We start from the raw sequence: 19,760 nt of genomic DNA, 5'->3' as shown, positions 1-19,760 counted from the left end.
CTGGGCCACCCAGGTGCCCCAAGAGGCATATATTTTCTAAAACTAAGTTATCATCTAAACTGCCTTCCCAGTTATTATTTATTTTCTTGTTTATTTAGGCTAGTGATTCTCCGATGTTAATGCTCCTCAGCATCACCTGGCTGGCAGGCTTGCATAAACAAATGGCTGGGCAGCACCCTGGGTTTTGTCACAGTGGGTCTCAGGTCTTCAGTCCCAAAGGCATTTCAGACACGTTCCCAGTTGATGCTAATAATGTGCCTTGGATGAGGAATATACCTTGAACCACTTGCCTAGACTGTTGGTTTTTCTATCCGTTTGCTGTTTTGTTCAGTTCCTCCCCCCCCCCCCCCCCCCACCAAAAGGGTAGAGATTCTTCAGATTGTATTCACCTATGTTTCCTGGAAGCTCTGTATATTTAATTCTTAGGCCGCTAGCATGAAAGAGTACCCAGAAATTTGCCTTATGTTTTCATTGTGAAGGGCTTGGTTGGGGCAGGAGTGTGAGATGTGTCGCTTCCTGCTCCTTCCTCCAGTGAAGAATTTAATGCCCAATCTCTTACAGTTTTGACAGATCTTTATAGACTTTCTCAACACAGCATTCTAGGAAGCCTTCTGAAAGTTGATTGACCTGGCCCTTAATTGAGACTAATTGAATAGATATTATTTTTTAGTTTCCCTAATTGCTTATATTATTCCTTTGATACTTGAGGTTTACTTCATCTTCCCCAAATCCCTCTCTTGGTCTCAAACTTCTCAGCTCTCATGAGAGTGTGTGCTGGGGGTGGGTGTGTGGGCCCTTATCATTTACTAGTACTGTGTCCCTACTGCATGCTTTATCTGTGTCATCTCCTTCAACCTAGCCAACCTTACACAGTAAAAACAATTATTCCCATTTTACGGATGCAGGAAACAAGGCTCTGGATTGGTACTTTACTGATCAGCTTTACAATTACTGCCTCTGAGGTTAAAGCAGAATTCTAACTCCCAAGCCAATGTTATTTTCATATTACCTGTCTTTAGGATAGTTGGAGATGAGCCCTGAGTACAGAAGGAAACTTAACCAGGGCATATATAAGCATACTTGAAATTTCACTTAATGTCACTTGTCAGACTTGGCAATGTGGTGTATATGCCCATAAGCAATAGTCTGAAGTGTTAAATTTCCAAAATACTCAATTTACAAGAGTGATTGTAAACCAGTTGAAAAATAATCTGATTCTGTACTTTAAGTGTAAAGCCTGCATGGCACATTTACAAATAACTTCATTCACATTTTCTTCTTCAGTGCTAAAACCCCTGTAAATCAAGAATTGGATAAATAAGCCAACTCTCATATGGTAGGAGGCTTTTCTAGTGAAATACTAGCGTGGTAGTTGAGAGAACTTTGTTTTAATTTCAGTTTCACTCAATTTGTCAAATGTGGGGGAGGACTGTAGTGATGGACCTCAGTTTTCTTGTTTAAAAAGAGTACGATAGAAATTTTCTCCTCTCTTATTTGTCTGAGAGGGGAATAAATAAATACTATGTGTAAAGCCCTTTGAGGGCTCTGGAAGAAAGATTCTATGTAATTTCAACATTATTCATGGTCCATCAGGCTCCCCAGGGTGTCACCGGCAAAGAAAGATTTTTACATCCTATCCCACATTTACAGTATAAAACCAAGGTATTGTTGTTTGTGGCTGTGAAATCTCCTGTAATTGTGCCTGCAGGGGTGCTCCTATCACAGAGCCTAGGGCCCTGGCTCACCCAAGAGGGCCAGCTCCCAAGGCAGAGGGAGAGTGAACCCCAGTTAAACGGTACCTTGCTCCTGAGAGGATGTGCGCCCCCCCCCCGCAGTAATCATCTGTGTCTGTCAACCTGTTGAGTAGCAGAATCACTTCCTTGACCCTTCTCTGCTCTCTGCCGCTTGATCCTGTAGTTCGTTATTCTGAGATGACTCTAGAGGGGACTGTCCTCTGTCCTGCTCAGTTCTGTAATACGTCTCTCATTCTTACCGTGTTCCTATTGATACAACCCTGCCTCATCTAAGGCCTCTGTAAGAACTAGCATATTTCTGGCCATTCTGTATTGGAGACTGGATCAATACTGTTTCGACTCACCAGTTCCTTTCTGATTGTTAAGCAGTATTTTCATTCTTGAGCTTTAGGTTTTCTATACTTCTCCCTTCTGAATCTTAGGCTGGGGTTCCACAGCTGAGAAAGGTTAGGCCCAGATTGTTGTCTTTTTAGTTAAATGGTAGCCTGAAAAATTGGGATGTAAGTTATCTGCACATCCAGCAACTTAGTGCATCTTCCTCTTTTTTATTTTTTGTGTTCATTTGTTTGTAGCAAATGTAGTGTTTAGTGTACATCTTTATCTTTACAGTGTTGGGTAATTAATTTATTTCTTTCTCTGCTCTTTCTCACAAGAGCTCCTGACTAGCTTATTGCCAAATCTGTTTCCCTTAATGGTCTTCCTGAATTCTTTGTGTTATCTGAGTAATTTTTCCTCTTGCTGCTTGGCATTGTCTAGCCACTGAAATTAGGCTGATTCTATCCGTGCTTCTCTCTGGCTTGGAATGTGACAGAGCTTGTACCCAGCCATGTCCCTCAGTCTTCTGATGGGACTCTTTTTGGTTTTTCTCTCTCCTTCTCTGTGTTTTTTAAAACAAATTTTGTGTGTCCGCTCTTTTCCAAGTTTTTCATGGGTTCAAATAGTTTCCCTCATCCCTGCAACTGCTAGACTGAAGTCACCAAAACACACACACTTCAGAACTGATCCAGGCTTGTGGCCAGCTTAACTGAAGAGTCTTGAGCTGACATGGAAGTTAGTTTGTTTATTTAGGCTCTGATTTTTATAGTGCCTATCAGGCAAATGACTACCTGAATGTTTCATGTTTAAAAATGAAATTAAATTTCAAATGGGCTCTGACTCTGCAAGAAGCATCCCAAACTGTGTAATCCCTTTTCTTGGTAACATGTTTTGTTTCTCAAGTTATCATTTCTGTGTCCCTTTGTTTCTTCCATTCGGTACACACACCTTCTGCCTCATTCAGTTTCAGTTGCTTTGAGTAGTAACTCCTCTTGTGGGGCTTTTTCAGTCTTCTTTTCAGAAGTCTGGCCCCTAACAATTTTTACGTGTGATCTCACTAAACAAAGAACTAGTGTGTGTGTGTGTGTGTGTGTGTGTGTGTGTGTGTGTGTGTGAGCGTGTGTGTATGTGTGTGTGTGTGTGTGTGTGTGTGTAGGAAGCCTGCCATATTTCCTCCCTGCCCCACAGAAAATGTGTTTTCTGGAAGCCCTTTTGACACTGAAGTGAATGCCCACTGGCCCTCCCTTGCTGAATTCCCCTGAGAGGGGAGAAAGGAGGAAAGAGAGGGAGGCCTTTATGCTTGTTGTCATATCTTTTGTTTCTGCTGATTATACACAAAGTAAGTTGTAAATAGCTCTCTCACACACCATGATTCCTTTGAGGTATGTCCTGGAGAGTAGATATGCACTCAGCTTCAGCTTACCCAGGGGATTTTAGAGGGTCCCTTTCAAGGCCTCTTACTTCCTGTTACAGCTCTAGCACAATGAAATTTAGATGAGTACCAGACAATTACCATTCTCATAATTAAACCTGTGGCATACTGTTCAGAAATATTAGCCGATGAGTTTAATATTTTTTATTGTTTTTAACATAAATGTTTTTATTTAATAGCAAAAGATACTAAAATGCAAAAAAGCATAAAAAATATGATGTCCCCTTAGTCTTACCATTTTTCAGAGATAAAAATCACTGTGAAACATTTGTGAAAATCCTTATAGAGAACACCAGCATGAAAGAAAGCAGATTTGGAGTTCTCCAAATCAATTTAAATTTTATATGGTTAGGTACACACCATATTTTATTATCTTAATTTAAACTGGAGTGATAATAAGGAGCCAGACAATTTATGTCTGCTGTATCTGTCAGTCATGTTTTTGATCTCTTATAGCTAGCTGTCTCACTACTGAGGGTTGTAAATCAAAAGGCCTAATTGTCTAGGTGTGCAGAGTTATAACTAATTAGGTTACCAACTTTTATATTTTTTGGTTTTTCCTTGGTATATTTTGATGAATTAAGAAACAGATATAGCTTGTTTTCCACTTAAAATTTTTTTCTTTACCTGATAATGCCACTAAATGTAATGAAGGGGGAGGGAGAGTATTATTAAATGGTGAACCCATTAGTAAAGCTGCAGCTTTGTTTTAAATCTCAATTTCCTCATCTTTAAAATATGGGAGTCCATTTTAATGGATCCTGATGGCTTTTTTTTCTGCTCAGAAACTCTAGGATTCTAAGTTTTTGAGTGCTAAGTCACGTCCCTAGTGTAGTTCTTTTCGTGATTTGGATTGTTGAAACACTCTAGTAGCCTGGCTCTGTTTTCTTCTAACTTATTCACAGACCTTTTTGTTCTCTCTCAGAAACTGTGTATTTCTAAGTGTCTGACGTTGTAATTGAGTGTAATTGTAGTTGTTTAACTTTCTCCTTTCCTCTCAAGAGTGTTTATAAAATGTATTCTGTGGGGCAGAGGGTGGTAAAAAGGAACTAGAAACTTAGTATTGGTGATACAGTCAAATACTAGTAAGGTAAGTGGGAATTTGTTTTGTGTACATAAAATAAAGTATTATTTACACTTAATTTGCAATATATATATTCTGGCTCATGGAATCTGCTTTAATCAGTTAAGTCATCATATATATTGAGGTTTTATAGGAAGCTGTGTGTTGGGTTTTCTTTTCCTGTGGAATATTCTAAGATGAATTTTTTCCCCAGTTCTTCTATTGCCCCATAGGGAGAATTACTGTTGCAGAACTCATTAGTGCCCCTCCATATGTCAGCTGAGGGGTGGCATCAGCATCAGCCTGCATGTGCCACAACACACATGCACAGTGTCTCTGCTCTTCTCCATGCCCCATTTCTTTCTCATTCCTCAAGTTAGAGGCTAAATTCCTTTCACATTGCTTATGTTGTCCTAGACCACAAAGCAAGTAGTAGGTCTTGATAACACACCTTCTCCACTTCCTTTGTCTTTTTTGTAATTTCTTTCATATGAAACATCAGCAAATGCCTCTAGAATGCAAGCCACTAAATGCAACTATTGCATGTTTTTCATTAACTTCTTTGAAATATGTTCTGTCTTTTTATTTTTTTAAGAGGCCTCATGCTTTTTTTTTAAGTTTTTAACAATTTATTTATTTTGAGAGAGAGGCTGGAAGAGAGAGAGAATCCTACTTTCAGTGCAGAGCGCAGTGTGGAGTTCGAACCCATAAACCATGGGATCATAACCTGAGCTGAAATCTAGAGTGGGGTGCTCAACCGACTGATTCACCCAGGCGCCCCTGTTCTCAGTCTTGTCGAGCTAGTTACCTATACTGAAGCCTTGGTTTTGTTTTGTTGTGTTGTGTTGTGTTTTGAATTCTCAAATGGAGATGCTCATATCCTGTAAGACAGTAGCAAAGAAAAAAACAGGTTAATCTGCATGTAAGGTGCCCACAGGGTAGCATGACCGCAAGTGCTCAGTAAATGTGACTCTCTTCCTTCTCCTTTTGGGCTCCAGTGTGAAGTTTGTGGGTAAAGAACAGTTAATTTCAAAGAAAGATGATAATCTGCCCATGTCACCATAGGGACATAGGCAAGAAGAGAGAATGCAGGACTTGAAAGAAATTGGAGAGTTGGTCCTAAAAATGAAGAATCGGCTCAGTGCTCTTTTTTAATATTACTAATATTCAGTGAGGAACTTGCAAAGTGGACTTTATTGAAAGTTGTTTAGATTTAGAGAAGTGAACTGATTTGTGGGTCAAAAGAAAGAGGGAAATACCTTCTAAGGCAGCATACTTGGCTGAAAACTTATCTCTGAGCAAAGAAAATTGACTGGCACAGATAATCCTAAGTGGAGTTAAAGCACAGAACAAAACAGCAGAGGTGGGCTCTGATGGGGAAAGAAGACAGGGTGAAGCTGATTGATGGACCAAGATTCTGAACTACATAGTTGTATGATTCATAAAGATAGTATATGTTTGGAAATACTGAGTAGTGATTCAGAGAAGTTTTTTAAAAAGCAGAAAGCAGGTTTAGGTGGAATCTAAATCCTTTTGTCTTTATCTCAGAAAAAATCTAAAATGAAGTAAGTAGGTGACAGTAGGTGACATTTTGGGATGAGATCAACTAATTAGCTAATTTAGTTCTGAAAGGGAATCTTAAGTGGCTTTCAGTGTAGAATTTTAGATATAGAGAAATGTTCTAAATTATAGTTGTTTTCTTATCATTTTTATTATGGAAACAGACATAAAATAAGCCTCTTCAATAAAATTTAGAGATAATAAATAAATAATAAGTATTGATAAACAGAATCTGTCTGTGCTAACCTACTCCATGAATAGGAAAAATAAATTTGATCAGGTAAATGGTGAAAAGGAATATTATTCATTATAGAATGCAATGTTTTTCACTCTCACTTAAGCAAATTAAATGACAGAGGGGAAAAGTGTCACCAGTATCAAGAAGAGATTCTACATTTCTTTCTCTCTTTACTTTAACCTTCTCTGCTTTCATCCAGAGATATTTATATAATGCCTACTTTGTGCTACATGCTGTGGATACAAGGGGAAATAAAAATTTTGTATATCTTTTATTCTTGGAATTTACCTTCTGGTAGTTCATAAACTTGATTACATGGTATTTACAATATACTTGACATACTGAGTGTCAAAAACCAATGGAGTCATGATGGCCTGTTTCATACCTGCAGTTGGGATGTCCCTGCTTCTTTCTGGATCTAATGTGTTTCTGTGCAGTTCTCAGCAGCCTCCACATCCAGCATCTAACTTGGCCATGTTCCCCCAGGTTCCAGTGGCATGTGCTGGCAGAGTGCTGGGTGCAGACTTTTGCCCAAACCTGGAGGAGCCAGACCAGAGGCTGGAAGTCCAGGTTGGAGTCTTATTGCTTTATTAGTTGGGGGTGGTGTGACAGACACAGTGGTCCCTGAAGGCCATACAAGTATAGCAGAGCCATCAGGAGATGGACAACTGTTGAGACAGGTGTAAAAGAGGAGCCAAGGTAGCATGTGTGCAATGAGAGGTCCTTTTCAGGATAAATTGTCTGTAACTGGAGATAATTAATTTACTCATTCAAGAAATGATACATACTGCAGTGGATAAGAGCATGGTTTCTGCCTCAGTTGACAAAGTTACAGTGAGGCCTTTGTCAAGTTACTTTATCAAACTAAGCTTTAGTTTTCCCATCTATAAAACGGAGATTCACCACCCAAAGTGATTATAAGGAGTAAGTGTTCTAACTTCTACCTAGTAGTTAGCAAAGGGCCTGGCACATAATGGGCACTCAGTAAATATTAGCTTTTATCTTTTAAAAGTATCATGTGCTCAGCACTGTGCTTGGCACTGGAGACACATGGTGAGCAAGTCATGCTTCCTGCATTATTATCCCTCAGGTCAGGAGAATAGAAGCCATTCAGCTGGGCACTGTATAGAAAAATATGATTTAATGATAAGTATCTTCCCTTTTCATGTATTAGGAGCTATGTCCTGTGACACAATACTTACTTGGAATTCAGTTCATGTTATGTGGTTTTGGGAGATTAGAAGTAGTTTGGTGTATATCAGATTAAGAATGTAAATAGGACATCGTGGCTGAAGACCTAGCTCTGTTTTTATGTGCCTATTAGGATTTAAGGGATGTGTGTGCCAGTAATGCAAAGATACTGGCTGAAGTTGTAACATGGATGGCATCCCCTAGCATGAGCAAACACATAATATTTTTTAGGGACTCTATTTGGCATCACTTTCTAAATTTTCAGACTGATGGGATGAGCATGGTAAGCTTGGTCTTAAAACATTTTTACTATTTAGACACCCCATATGAGACAGGAGAATAGTTTTAAAAATTGACTTCTTCACAGTTGGAGTGAAGGTAGAAGTGGTGGTAGGAGGAGGTTTCAGTTTTTATGGTACTGAAGAGTATACCGTCTCCTGCACACCTGCTCTTGGCCTAGGGAAGACCACCTGAGCTCTGCTGTGCCACAAGCTGGTACTGCCCGGGTGTTGTATGGCTATGGTACAACAGAAAAGCAGGTGTGACACATATGAGACATGATCATGTATTTCCCAGTTTTGGAAAGCTAACAGCTTGTGTGTGACACACAAATGCAGAGTGATGGAAGGCTTTTCATGGAGAGTGGTCTGATCCTTGACCTCCTTGGGTAGGACGAGTGATGTTCTTCAAACACGTCACCTGGAATGGTCTGTCATGGGTGGTTGTTGGATAATCTGTTTGTGAACCTTGAGTTATGGAGCAAAAAGCAATGGGTTTTGCAGATGTGACTGCGTCAAATAAAACTGAAAGAGACCAATGGAGCATATTATTTTAACATACCAAGAGAGAAAATGTATATTTACTGGTTTAAGTGAAACCCTGGTTGTAGGTAGTTAAACATTTGTAGAGTTGACAATTCAGCACGGTCCTTGCAAAGAAGACCAAGCCCCTGGGCAAAGAAATGAGTCTCATTTTATTGGGCTCCTCCTTTTGCAACACTATTTTGGCAGACTGAGTGGAAAGGTTGATTCTATTCGAAGATAGTCAAGTACGGTGAATTGGTGGATTAACTGGGACCCATTTGAACCATTTCCTTCTCTTTTTTCCTCTTCTTTTCTAAATATGGCTTCCATACATTTTAATAATATCTGGTACATATCCATATTATGTCAGTCATAAAAAACCTGACACTTAATAATGTTCTTCACCGGCTAACAATTTTGGGAGTAGTTTTTCGCTTAGAGTCCTTTCATTCTTGCCATGGCATGTATTCTGGTCTTCCTCCCCCCTGCCCCAGGAACAAGCCATTTCTTAGTTTTTCGTCTAATTCTGCACTCCAGGGAACTCACTATAATACATGCCAGAGGCATCTATTTTTCCTACTTGGATCTCAGGCTGTCCCCCAAGGCCAGGCATTATATCCACTAGAGGATTTGCTGTTTGGCCTCTTGATTCTGAGAACAGCCTCTTGTACACCTCGATTTAGGAGCAATGGTTTATTTATATCCTTTCCTATGAAGGATTTTCATTTAGACATACAGTGCACCCATATCTGATTTACTTTTGTATTTTAACTGACATAATTTCTCATGACTGGTGGAGTTCCTTTCTGCTCTTACCTTTTTCCTTTTTACTCTTTTTTGCTATCCCTAAAATTTCAGATGGCTTAGCAACTTTATTGCTTACTAATCCCAAGATCCCTGACACTCTTTCATGAACGCATCTTTGGTTTTGAGTAACTTTTATCCTGGAAGTCTGTGATTGACTTGACTTTTGCGAGGGTATCTGCTGGCTTTTTGTGTTAATATGCTTAACTTTGAAAAGTAGCTGGAAATCAAGACTTAGATTCGCTGTCTAATTTTGTTGATTTTCCTCAGTGGTTTTTGAAGTGGGTATGAAACTGTGTACTTTGTTTAGCTTTGGAGGTTAACTGATATTAGCAAAAAATTGTGCTCTGATGTAGTTATTTTCTAGGAAGTGGTTATTCTAGTTTAGACTTCCCTTAATTGCTATTAAATATTGTATTTTCAATCAGAGAAAAGTTACTTTTTGTGTCTAACTGTGCTTCATCCTGCATTAAGTTGTTACAGCTAACCCAACAGTTTCTTTCTTGGTTGGGAATTCAAGATGTGGGATTGACTTGATATTTTTCACCACTAAAGTGCTTAGAAAATTAGGGTAAATAATGAACCAATATTTCAGTACCAGATTAGACACAATTTACTGTGATGTTTCATAAACCACAGACTCCTTTCTTCTGTGAATGCGTGAAGGATCACTTTTTTTTTTCCCAGACATACCGGGGTGCAAGTGTAAATTTCCATAAAATTTAAATGAGGTGCTTCCTGTAATTAATGAACAATTGTGGCTGCTCTCTAGTCTGCATTGTAATTAACCGTGATCAGGCTTGTTTAGTGATGACACTGTTCCTGTAATAATTTGACAAGCTACTGTGAATTTGCCAGGTTATTAAACAACCTGCAGCATTCACTTATGGAATCACAGGGATGAGCCTGGCGGCTGGCTGCTGCTAGTTAAATGCAGCGTAAGGGTGAACTGAAAGCTGCTTATTGAAGTCTATCGATCACCATGACCAGATTTAAATTCCTATGATTTTGGAGAAGTTAATTAATTTTGTGTGGGTTGTCTTGAAAACTTTTTATTGCATAATAAACCTGCTAGGGCAAAACTGGTCATTTTTATGAACTCATAATGAAGCCAGCAAATTTTCTATATTATTATGACCAATATGCACTATACAGAATCTGAGGTTTCCCCTTCCCACCCTATTAAACAGGTATAATTATTTAAAAAACAACAACAAGCAAATTCATTCACAACATTCCTCAAATACAAGTTCATTCTCTCTCTCTGTGTGTGTGTGTGTGTGTGTGTGTGTGTGTGTGTGTGTGTTAGAAACAGCAGATGACCTTGTACTAAACACAGTCATGTTGCAGGTAGAGCGAGCCATCTAAGTGGACCTTATGTCCATGGTCACTAGTGCACCCGCCTTCCCCAACCCCCCTTCAGGTTAAGAACTGTTCAAAACGTTACTGTCTAGTTACTGTGGTGTCTTTCATTCAGATTCTGTTTATTGACTAAACCACAAGGATTCCTGCCCAAAGTACCAGGCGGTCTATGCTTGACTGATTTTGATTTTCTAACATCAGCCCTGGGGTTTATTTGAAAAATGTACATACACTGCAGCTTTAACAAGTCAAGTGACTGCATGTTTTTGACCACGGAGTAGAGTATATCTGAAGATCATTAAATTTAGGGGGGGAGAAGAGGGGTGGAGAATAAGTGTAGTAGTCATTGTACCATTGCAGAATGTGTGTGTGTGTGTGTGTGTGTGTGTGTGTGTGTGTGTGTGTGTGACACATGGTTTTTGTCTTTTCATCTTCTCCAAGAGCCAGAAAGTTTCCTGCCGTTCTCTTTCCAGCTATTGACAAATGATTGCCAGATGTGAGATCTTTGCAGTGCTCTTTCCCTCAGCAAACCTGCAGCGATGGGATATTTGATTCTCCCTTGCCCATTTCATCTCCTTTCCACATCTGCCAGGGACACACAAGCAATACATCCCTACATGAGAGTTTAAAGTTTATTCAGCTCCTTTTTCCTCTCCGATACAGTGTTTGGAGACAACAGAATGAGGTCCATATGACTCTCTCCCAACTTCACTGTATGAAATTAGTTGTTTATTTTACTTATCTACCTCTTAGTAATTGAACTATTTCATTTTAGTTTCGGTCCATGGAAAATTTGATGCAACTCTGGGAGTGCTAAGAGTTTCCTATTGTTGTCTGCTTGCTGCAAGTATGCCATCATCTTGACTTCTCTCTGATCGCCTCAGTTCTGATACAAACTACACTGTTGGTTTCATAGAACTTCCTAGGAAAGTAATTTTAATAAACAACTGTCAAAATATTAAGTGTAGCATGTCTATAAAATTCAGTAGGCATTTAAGATTAAAAGAGCCATCTATGAGGGGGGAAATTAAACTTGTTTGGCTTGATTAGCTTATGCTGTATTTGTGTCTTGTCAAAGTTGATATGGATGAGGTCCTAGTTTTAATCCCAAAGAGTTTATAAAAGAGAAAGTATACTGAGTTTGGGAGGCATCTGAAATTAGGCTGTGCAGGCCACACACATAATCACTAACATGCACAGAAGCCTTTTGCATCTGCTTGGAATCTGTATTGATATTGATTTTTTTTCTCATCTCAGTTTAAAGATATTTTCCAAAATACTCTTATAGCTTATGTTCATACTATAGGGTGGGCTGACACAGGTGGCCTTTCAGTTTTCCTATTACACTTTTTGGCAAAGAAAAAGGTCCCTTATTCCCTGAATAAGATCAGCGTTTTTTTGTGTTTTTTTTTAACATTTAAAAAATAATCCATAAAATGTCTGCCACATGTTCTCTAGTTGATGGAAATGTTTTCCAAATTAGAGCTGTAGTATTGGACTCTTACCGTATCAGTGCTAGTATGTTTACTGTTTCTGCTACCCTGTTAGCTACTCTTACCTACCTGTGATTATGTGAATTTATATTTTTTGTGAACTTAAAATGATGAATATAAGATAATTACTATTTCTGAATTTCAGTATTGAACAAGAATTTTGGTTTTTGTTAAGAAAAGAAGTAAATGGCTTTGCTCATTATTAGAATCAAAATAAGAAAAGTCTGAAGTCTGTTTCTCAGTATGTTCTTTGAAAAAATAACAAAACAGCAAAACTTAACAAGAAGAAAAACAAAAAGCCAACAGCCCCTGAAATGAATAAATCCTACTAAGCCCAAGACAAATAGGTAAACCAAACTCATCAAAAACATATACATGAAATGTGTGTAACTTTTTGTATATCCATTATATTATACCTTTCTGTAAAGTTTAAAAAAGGTAAAGGGGTAAAACTGCTTTCCACAAGTTGCCAATATGTTATATGTTTCAACTAGAAGTATGTGTGGATTAGGATAGAAGAAAATTATCATTGAAAATACAGATAATGATAAACTGTCAACATGTTCTCTCTCAAAAACAAGATGATGATCACGATGAAGGTGTTAAGTTTAAACAACACTCCTCAAAACAACATTGCTAAAATCAAAAAGGATCCCTGTGGAAAAGTTTATATTTTTATTGTCCTTTGACATTCTCTGAGGACTGACGCCATGTTAGGCACTCAGTGGATGCCAGTGGCTGGGAAGGTGGAGGTGAAGAGCTCTTTCATAAAACAACAAGGTTAAGAACTCCTGTGGCAGGAGCCAAGTTCCTCCGAGTGTAGATCACTTCACGTAATTTGCCTTTGCTAATGCATTTGCTGGTTTCTCATGCCTTCCTGCTTTTTCCTCAACATGGTTACTCTGGGAGGCAGAGAGGTGCTAAGCAATGGAGGTGTCATCCGGCCCATGTACCTAGGGAACGTCCTTCAGAGGACGACTTGTCACCAGCCGTCAAAGAAGAGAGTGGCTTTGTGGTCTCTGAACATCTGGCAGCGCTGCACAGGAAGCTGAGGGGGTGTCATTAATTGTGATGAAATAATTTAAACCATCAGGAATAAATGAGGCTGTTAAGCTAAGTTCAGATTCCATTTGCCATGCACATGTGTCTAGCAGCCTGTGTGCAGTTAAAAAAAATTGAATTATATTAGCTCATGAGTAGAAGTGAAACAGATACTGTAAATGAAACAAGTTGCTGTGTAGTGATGACATCGTGTTGAACCACTTCACAGAGTTGCAGTTTGTAGGATCAATATATTGAAAGTGGTACATTATTTAATGAATTTTCATATAAAAGCATGCTTAGGGTCTTGAGGGATAGAGTAAGGACCATTGGTTTATTGGAACACAGGATGGGTAAGTGGATGGGTAAAAAGAAGCAAGCCACTGAGTCAAGGTGGATTGAGTAGGTGGGGTTCTTAGCCTGCTAAGCCAGCTGAATTGATGCAGAGCTCACCTTTCTATGGAGTTTGGCTTGGGGTACAGTATTCAGTGCAGTTGTTCTGTATACATACTCTAGGCAGGAGGACAGTTTTTCTCTGTAACCCACATTGGATGTTCCTTTGAGAGCTTCTGACTCTTTGGGCACATCTACATTGTTTTCTTTTAAAAAAAAATTTTTTTTTCAACGTTTTTTATTTATTTTTGGGACAGAGAGAGACAGAGCATGAACGGGGGAGGGGCAGAGAGAGAGGGAGACACAGAATCGGAAACAGGCTCCAGGCTCTAAGCCATCAGCCCAGAGCCTGACGCGGGGCTCGAACTCCCGGACCGCGAGATCGTGACCTGGCTGAAGTCGGACGCTTAACCGACTGTGCCACCCAGGCGCCCCTCTACATTGTTTTCTTGAGGATAGGGACAACTATCTATGGTAATAGATTATTCCTCAAGCAGACAGACATATTTTCAAGGCTTTCTGAAATCATGAAGACTGATTTCAAATGTAATTTTCAAGTACTGTGGAAAGAGACAGCCCTAATTTCTTTACAAAGAAAAGACTGTCAGGTTTGGAATGTTGGGGCATCTCTGAGGTTTTGAGCACTAAACTGACCAATGGTGTGCATGTTCCAAAGTACATTTCTAAAATAAAAGTCATTCCCTTACACATAAGCAAAGTTTTCAAACATGAACTTTCATTTAAAAATCAACATAGGAATTTGAAAAATAAAGTGAGAGTTTTTTAGATACAGAAAGCCTTTTTGAAAACCACCACGGAGGTAATCCCTTTGTCACGTACAGGCGATGGTGCAGAGCGCCAGCAAAACTTGGACAAGGGTCATTTTACTACAAATGTCTTCCCTTACTTTGTTCTATTGGTCCCCTCTAGCGTATTGCCATTCTCTTTTCCTTGTTGTGTACCTCTTTTTTCTTTCCTTTCCTTCTCCATTTTTCTTTCCATTATTTTTATTTTTATTCCTTTATACTTGATTCTCTTCACAACCAACCTATTCTATCCTCCATAAAAGTGAACTGCAGTTCTGTTTTCATTTATAGTCCTAGTTTTTCTGCTAGTAAAGATTAATATTCACAGTTACTTAAACTGTAACCTTAAAAAAAATCAGGTTGCATTTTTACATAAATTTGTCTGACCAGTGGTGGATTTTTTTAAGGAACGTGAATGGACCTTGATTCGTTTTTTTTTTTTTTTTTTTAAGAATGTACAATAGTCACTAAATTATCCCTTTTCTTGGACTTTTGAGTGGAACTGTTACTGATGAAAGCTAGAAATATGTGGCTCCCTGTTACCATTTTCCTTCTTCCCCTGACATAAGGAGGAAGACATGGAAATGAAAGTACCCTGAGTTTCCTGACATCTAATAAAACAACCAGTGGTTAGGATATTGCTTTTGTGTATCTTGATTTGGGATTTCAGTTTAATTGATGAAATAGAACATGAAGATTTGAGTTCTTCAGATCTGTTTTTTTTTGCATTGTTGGAAGGGTTGAAGGGTTGTGTGTATGCATAGGCATTGTGTCTAGCAAATAGCAAGTAGTAAATGCATTATTGTCATTATATAAATGTATTTTACTAATGTCGGTTAAGCAGATAGAAATTAGGAAAAAAATTTTGCCTGAAAATTTCAAATACCTCAGCCATTTAAATAATATTCACTTTTGGGGCGCCTGGGTGGCTCAGGCAATTGAGCGTCTGACTTCAGCTTAGGTTATGATCTCGCAGTTCGTGAGTTCGAGCCCCACATTGGCTTGCTGCTGTCAAGCTTGTCAGCACAAGTCCATCTTGGATTCTCCATGCCCCTCTCTCTTTCCCTACACTGCTTGCGCTCTCCCCCAAATAAATAAATATCAAAAAATAATATTCACTTTTAAATAGTTTTAGAATTTTTTTTCCTAAGAATAAGGAATCCAACATAGTAACATAGGGAATTTTGAATAAAATACCTATGCTTTTCTTTACTTGGAAGAAATCTCTGCATTCTGTAGTGCATTTATTTGTTTCTCAAAACAAATAAGAAAATGATAGTATACTCAGTAGTTGTTTGAAGTTTTCTTTTGCAAGAATCTTAGTAAATACTTAATAGATAAAAAGCAGTTTCACACACTTAAGTTCCCTCCTCCCCTTTTCAGTTTTGGTGGAGTATGGATTGGATGTCCCTACATATATTCAGGACCTTTTTAAAAATTTTTCTGCTGCTGTTGTTACTATTACTCTCTGCTTTTAAGTGGCATTAAATTTGTGGATTCTGTATCTTGAGTTCTATAGATCAGGTACATTATAGGTTAAATAAATCTTGGTCATATTATCTAGATTTCAGATAACCAACTTAACATAAGTTCCTGTTGGGAACTGTCAGTATGAATATAAGAAATGTTGATTATGATGCTTATTTCACTTTATGTAAGTTCCTGAGTCATAATAGCTTCATAGATGCTTCATAGGAGGAAGAAAAGATAGAAAAACAGGAAGTATTTTAATTCTTGGCTTGAATAGAGAGAATTGTACATTTATGTGGGAATGTGTGCATGTATGTGGGTTTTGTATATACCTACAATGTATATGTCATTACATAGTAATCCATATTTTTTATGTTTATAAGAATAGCTAGTGATATTCTGTTTGAATATTTTGAGTTAGTCATAGTAAGTAACATTACATAAATGAAGATTTATACTGAAAACACATAGTTCACCTAGTTCCACCTGCAAAAGAAAGAAAAACTTCTGTTAGGATAGATAATGGAATCTCAATTTATATGTGAGATGCTTTATTTTTTTTAATGTTTATTTATTTTGAGGGAACGAGAGGGAGAGAGAGAACACGTATGCAGGAGGAGCAGAGAGAGAGAGAAAGAGATAGAGACACCCCAAGCAGCCTCCACGCTGTCAGCACGGAGCCTCACGTGGGGCTTGAACTCACAAACCCTGAGATCATGACCTGAGCCAAAACCAAGACTTAGACACTTAACTGACTGAGCCACCCAGGCGCCTCATTTTGAAAACATGTGTGTGAGATTCTTTAGGACTCGGTATTTTTTAAAATATGGTTTCATAACTTAAACCTGGAAATTAGCTGAATTTATGTAATCTAATGTCTTCCTTTTATGTATTTGGAAACCCAGGTCCAGAAATTTTAAAAGATTTAGCCTAAATGACATAGTTGGCAAAACATTCTCCATTTCTGATGTCAGAGCCTTTAAGATATTTTTTACTGGTTTTTAGTCCTTCAGAGTTTGTAAGCATTATACAGCAGTGCTCTAAGTTTTGTTTTCTTCTCATGGAATATTATTTCATCTATTGTGTCCCTTGTTCTTTATAATCTGAGTATTAAGAATGCAAGGAGGCTACATTTTTAGGTACCACAGTAATGGTGTTAGCAGGTTCCCTCATGAAAACAGCAGATCCTTCTGCCCGATGCAGGAAATATGCTAACCTGATGCTAAGAAATGGAATGTTTGGCTCTGGCTTTTTTGCTTTTATTTTCTAGTGTGAGTTCTAGTATTTAGGTGTTTGACAAAAGCTAACTCTTGAACATTAAGAGGTGGAAATAGTTCCATCTAAATTATCTCTGTTTCAAAAGAGAAGTGCCATTACAGACCTCTGAAGAATGGAATTACCCAAGAATATAAGTGTTATTTTTTAATGTTCAGTACCTGCCACTGGAGCTTCATGGAGCATAGATGCAGGTCAAGTACCCTTGAAATCATTGTTATGATGAAAACCATTTTTAAGTGCCTTTTTGAATATGGTACTGTGTTTGCATCCTATAAAAAGTGAGCTGAATAGACAGCGTCTCTGCCCTCTAGGAGTTTATAATCAAAAACAGAGAATGTAGCTGACATCTGTTATTGTATTAATGTCCTACAAATAAACATTGATCAAATACATAAATAAAAGTTTTATATCACAGACATGTAAAAACTGTTTTACTTGCCTGATTAAATAGGTAAATAGGCATCCTTACTCCCACACTGAAACTATCCATGGACATTGTAAAATGACTATAGTGGAATAATCCTGACACCAAGACAGTCCTTTATATTGTTATTTTTAAGGGTTTCCAAAGAGCGCTGGCATTACCATGATGTTACTGATAGCTTATTTAAGCGGGTCTGGATTCAGGCATGTTTTTAGCTTTCTGGTTAAATTTTCCTTCCTTTCTAGAGTTTTCTCATTTCAAACTGTTGACTAGTGGTACTTGTGATTGTAAACCAGCAGCCTGGAGTGTACTTTAAAAATTTTATCCAAGCCCCTGATGTTAACAGAAATGATTTTTTAAAAAACTAGCAGCCTTTTTTTCCCCTCTTCAAATTGCTAGAAACTGCATGAAAACAAATGTTGGAGCTTAGGGTTGATGCTGTAACAAGATGAGGTTATATATCCAAAAGGCTTTGAGGGAAATATTGGTAAAAAGATTTAAGTTCACAATTTTGGAATAAACAGATCTGGTTGTAAGTTTAAGTAAAGCTATACAAAATTAAAATTAAACGTACAAGTGTTGGCAGGGGGAGATAGGTATTAAGTTTGATAAAATGTTTTCTTTCTGCATGCTTCAGTTTTAATGCAGGGTATTTTAGCAGTCACTTCATTTTTGAAGTGTGAACATTGGGAAGTCTAAAGGTAAACCTGTCTTAAAGTTCAAAATGTTAAAAAAATAGCCATCCCTAGCCCAGTGTAGGTGTCTGTCTGTGTAAATTAAAGCATGTGGATGCATAAATTAATTAGAAGAACAGTTGCTGATATAAATCAAACTTATTTGGTATACTGATGAAATGAGCATTGTTTATAAGATTATCTTGTTATTTAATCTCTTCTATATAAACCTGGCTGGTTAGCATTATGAAGTAATAATACAATTAATGTGATGATGGTATACTTTTTCTTGGTACAGGCCTGATCCTGCAGGCCTTTCTTGACTGGGATTTGTGTATACAGAGGGCCATAAGAACTGGAAATTTTAATTAGCAAGAATGTTCCTCCCCTCCCCCTCCAGTTATGTGCTGTCCCTAGGATAGTTTATTCTTTTTGAACCACTCATCTGCTGACCCTAGAAGGAAAAACTGCCTTCAGATACTATTTTCTCAAAACTGTGCAGAGTTCATTATGAGAGTTGCTTGCTATCTTGTAGCTATATGCCACTGTGCCACTGGCTCTCAAATAAAGGGAAAATTTTACTTATAAATGAAGCCATTAGGAATTTCTTGAATAAACAAAGGTTTTTTTTCTTTGATGTGCAAAGGAATTTTGCTTATAACTCCTAGTCATAGAAGTCCATGTCAACACATGCAAGGACCATTCGCTATCTTTCATGTGCAAGGGAAAGCATTCCTGTCAGCTAGGGAGCAGAAAACAGAAACACTTGAAAAAAAATAAACAGAATCCTAGTGCAAAAAAAAAATTGTTGGTGTCATTAGTTGGAACTTGATTCAGGACTTTTGCTTGGTATTTTTTGCCCTTTTTACTCTGCTTGCTTTCCTCATCCCCATCCCCCAGAGGTTGGTTTCTTTATGTCCCAAAATGAAAACTTTGTTTTGGGGAAATTAAATCAAAGGTATGTATTTTACTGATTTTGCTCTCAGGTTGCGTAACTACTTCATGGCATTCTTTTAGTCTTTAACAGAATTTGGAGTGGTGTCTAATAATTTAACTAAGGACTTGCAGAGAAAAAAAATGTCACAGGTGATTTACTTTGATTTACTTTTATGAATGGAACCTGATGACTGATATTTGCTGTTGCTACCTAAGCTCATCTAGAGAATGGATTTAGAACAGTGTCCTTTTAGGGTTAATACACAGAGCAGTTATGAATGTGTGTATAATGACAGCTTTCTTTTTTATTTTTTAATGTTTATTTTTGAGAGAGAGACAGAGTATGAGTGGGGGAGGGGCAGAGAGAGAGGGACACAATCCAAAGCAGGCTCTAGGCTCTGAGCTGTCTGCAGAGCCCAACGCAGGGCTCGAACCTACAAACCACGAGATCATGACCTGAGCCGAAGTTGGATGCTTAACCGCTTAACCGACTGAGCCACCCAGGCGCCCCTATAAAATCTTAATTGTGATTTCATTCTGCCCTGAACAATCAGGATTTTTTCCCTTCTTTACTGGTTTGTGTTGGTATTAAACATTTCCAAATTGACAAATCAGATATTTGGATATAATATTTTAAAGATTTTTGTTTCATCTTCAGAAGAGTGCCAAAGATACCTCTGTTTCAAAAGTGATTATCTGTGATGCCATAGCAACATCCCTGAC

General features: G+C 38.0%; 1 protein-coding gene across 22 annotated transcripts in view; it reads left to right on the top strand.

The window, feature by feature from the left end:
• The window catches only part of BNC2 (basonuclin 2), a 437,823-nt gene that overhangs the window by 173,124 nt on the left and 244,939 nt on the right, over window positions 1-19,760 (top strand). For 17 of the 22 annotated variants that reach the window (XM_019816005.3, XM_019816000.3, XM_019815999.3 and 14 more), the window contains one exon: window positions 6,849-6,932. The exons of the other annotated variants lie outside the window; for them this stretch is intronic. In XM_019816005.3, coding sequence (XP_019671564.1) covers window positions 6,849-6,932 — 84 coding nt within the window. The remainder of the gene's footprint in view (window positions 1-6,848; window positions 6,933-19,760) is intronic. 22 annotated transcript variants of the gene reach the window in all.

Source organism: Felis catus, chromosome D4, assembly GCF_018350175.1.
Source record: "Felis catus isolate Fca126 chromosome D4, F.catus_Fca126_mat1.0, whole genome shotgun sequence".
In the NCBI taxonomy this organism is placed as follows: Eukaryota; Metazoa; Chordata; class Mammalia; order Carnivora; family Felidae; genus Felis; species Felis catus.
Note: the sequence above shows the minus strand (reverse complement) of the source record. Positions and strands in the feature narration are given on the sequence as shown.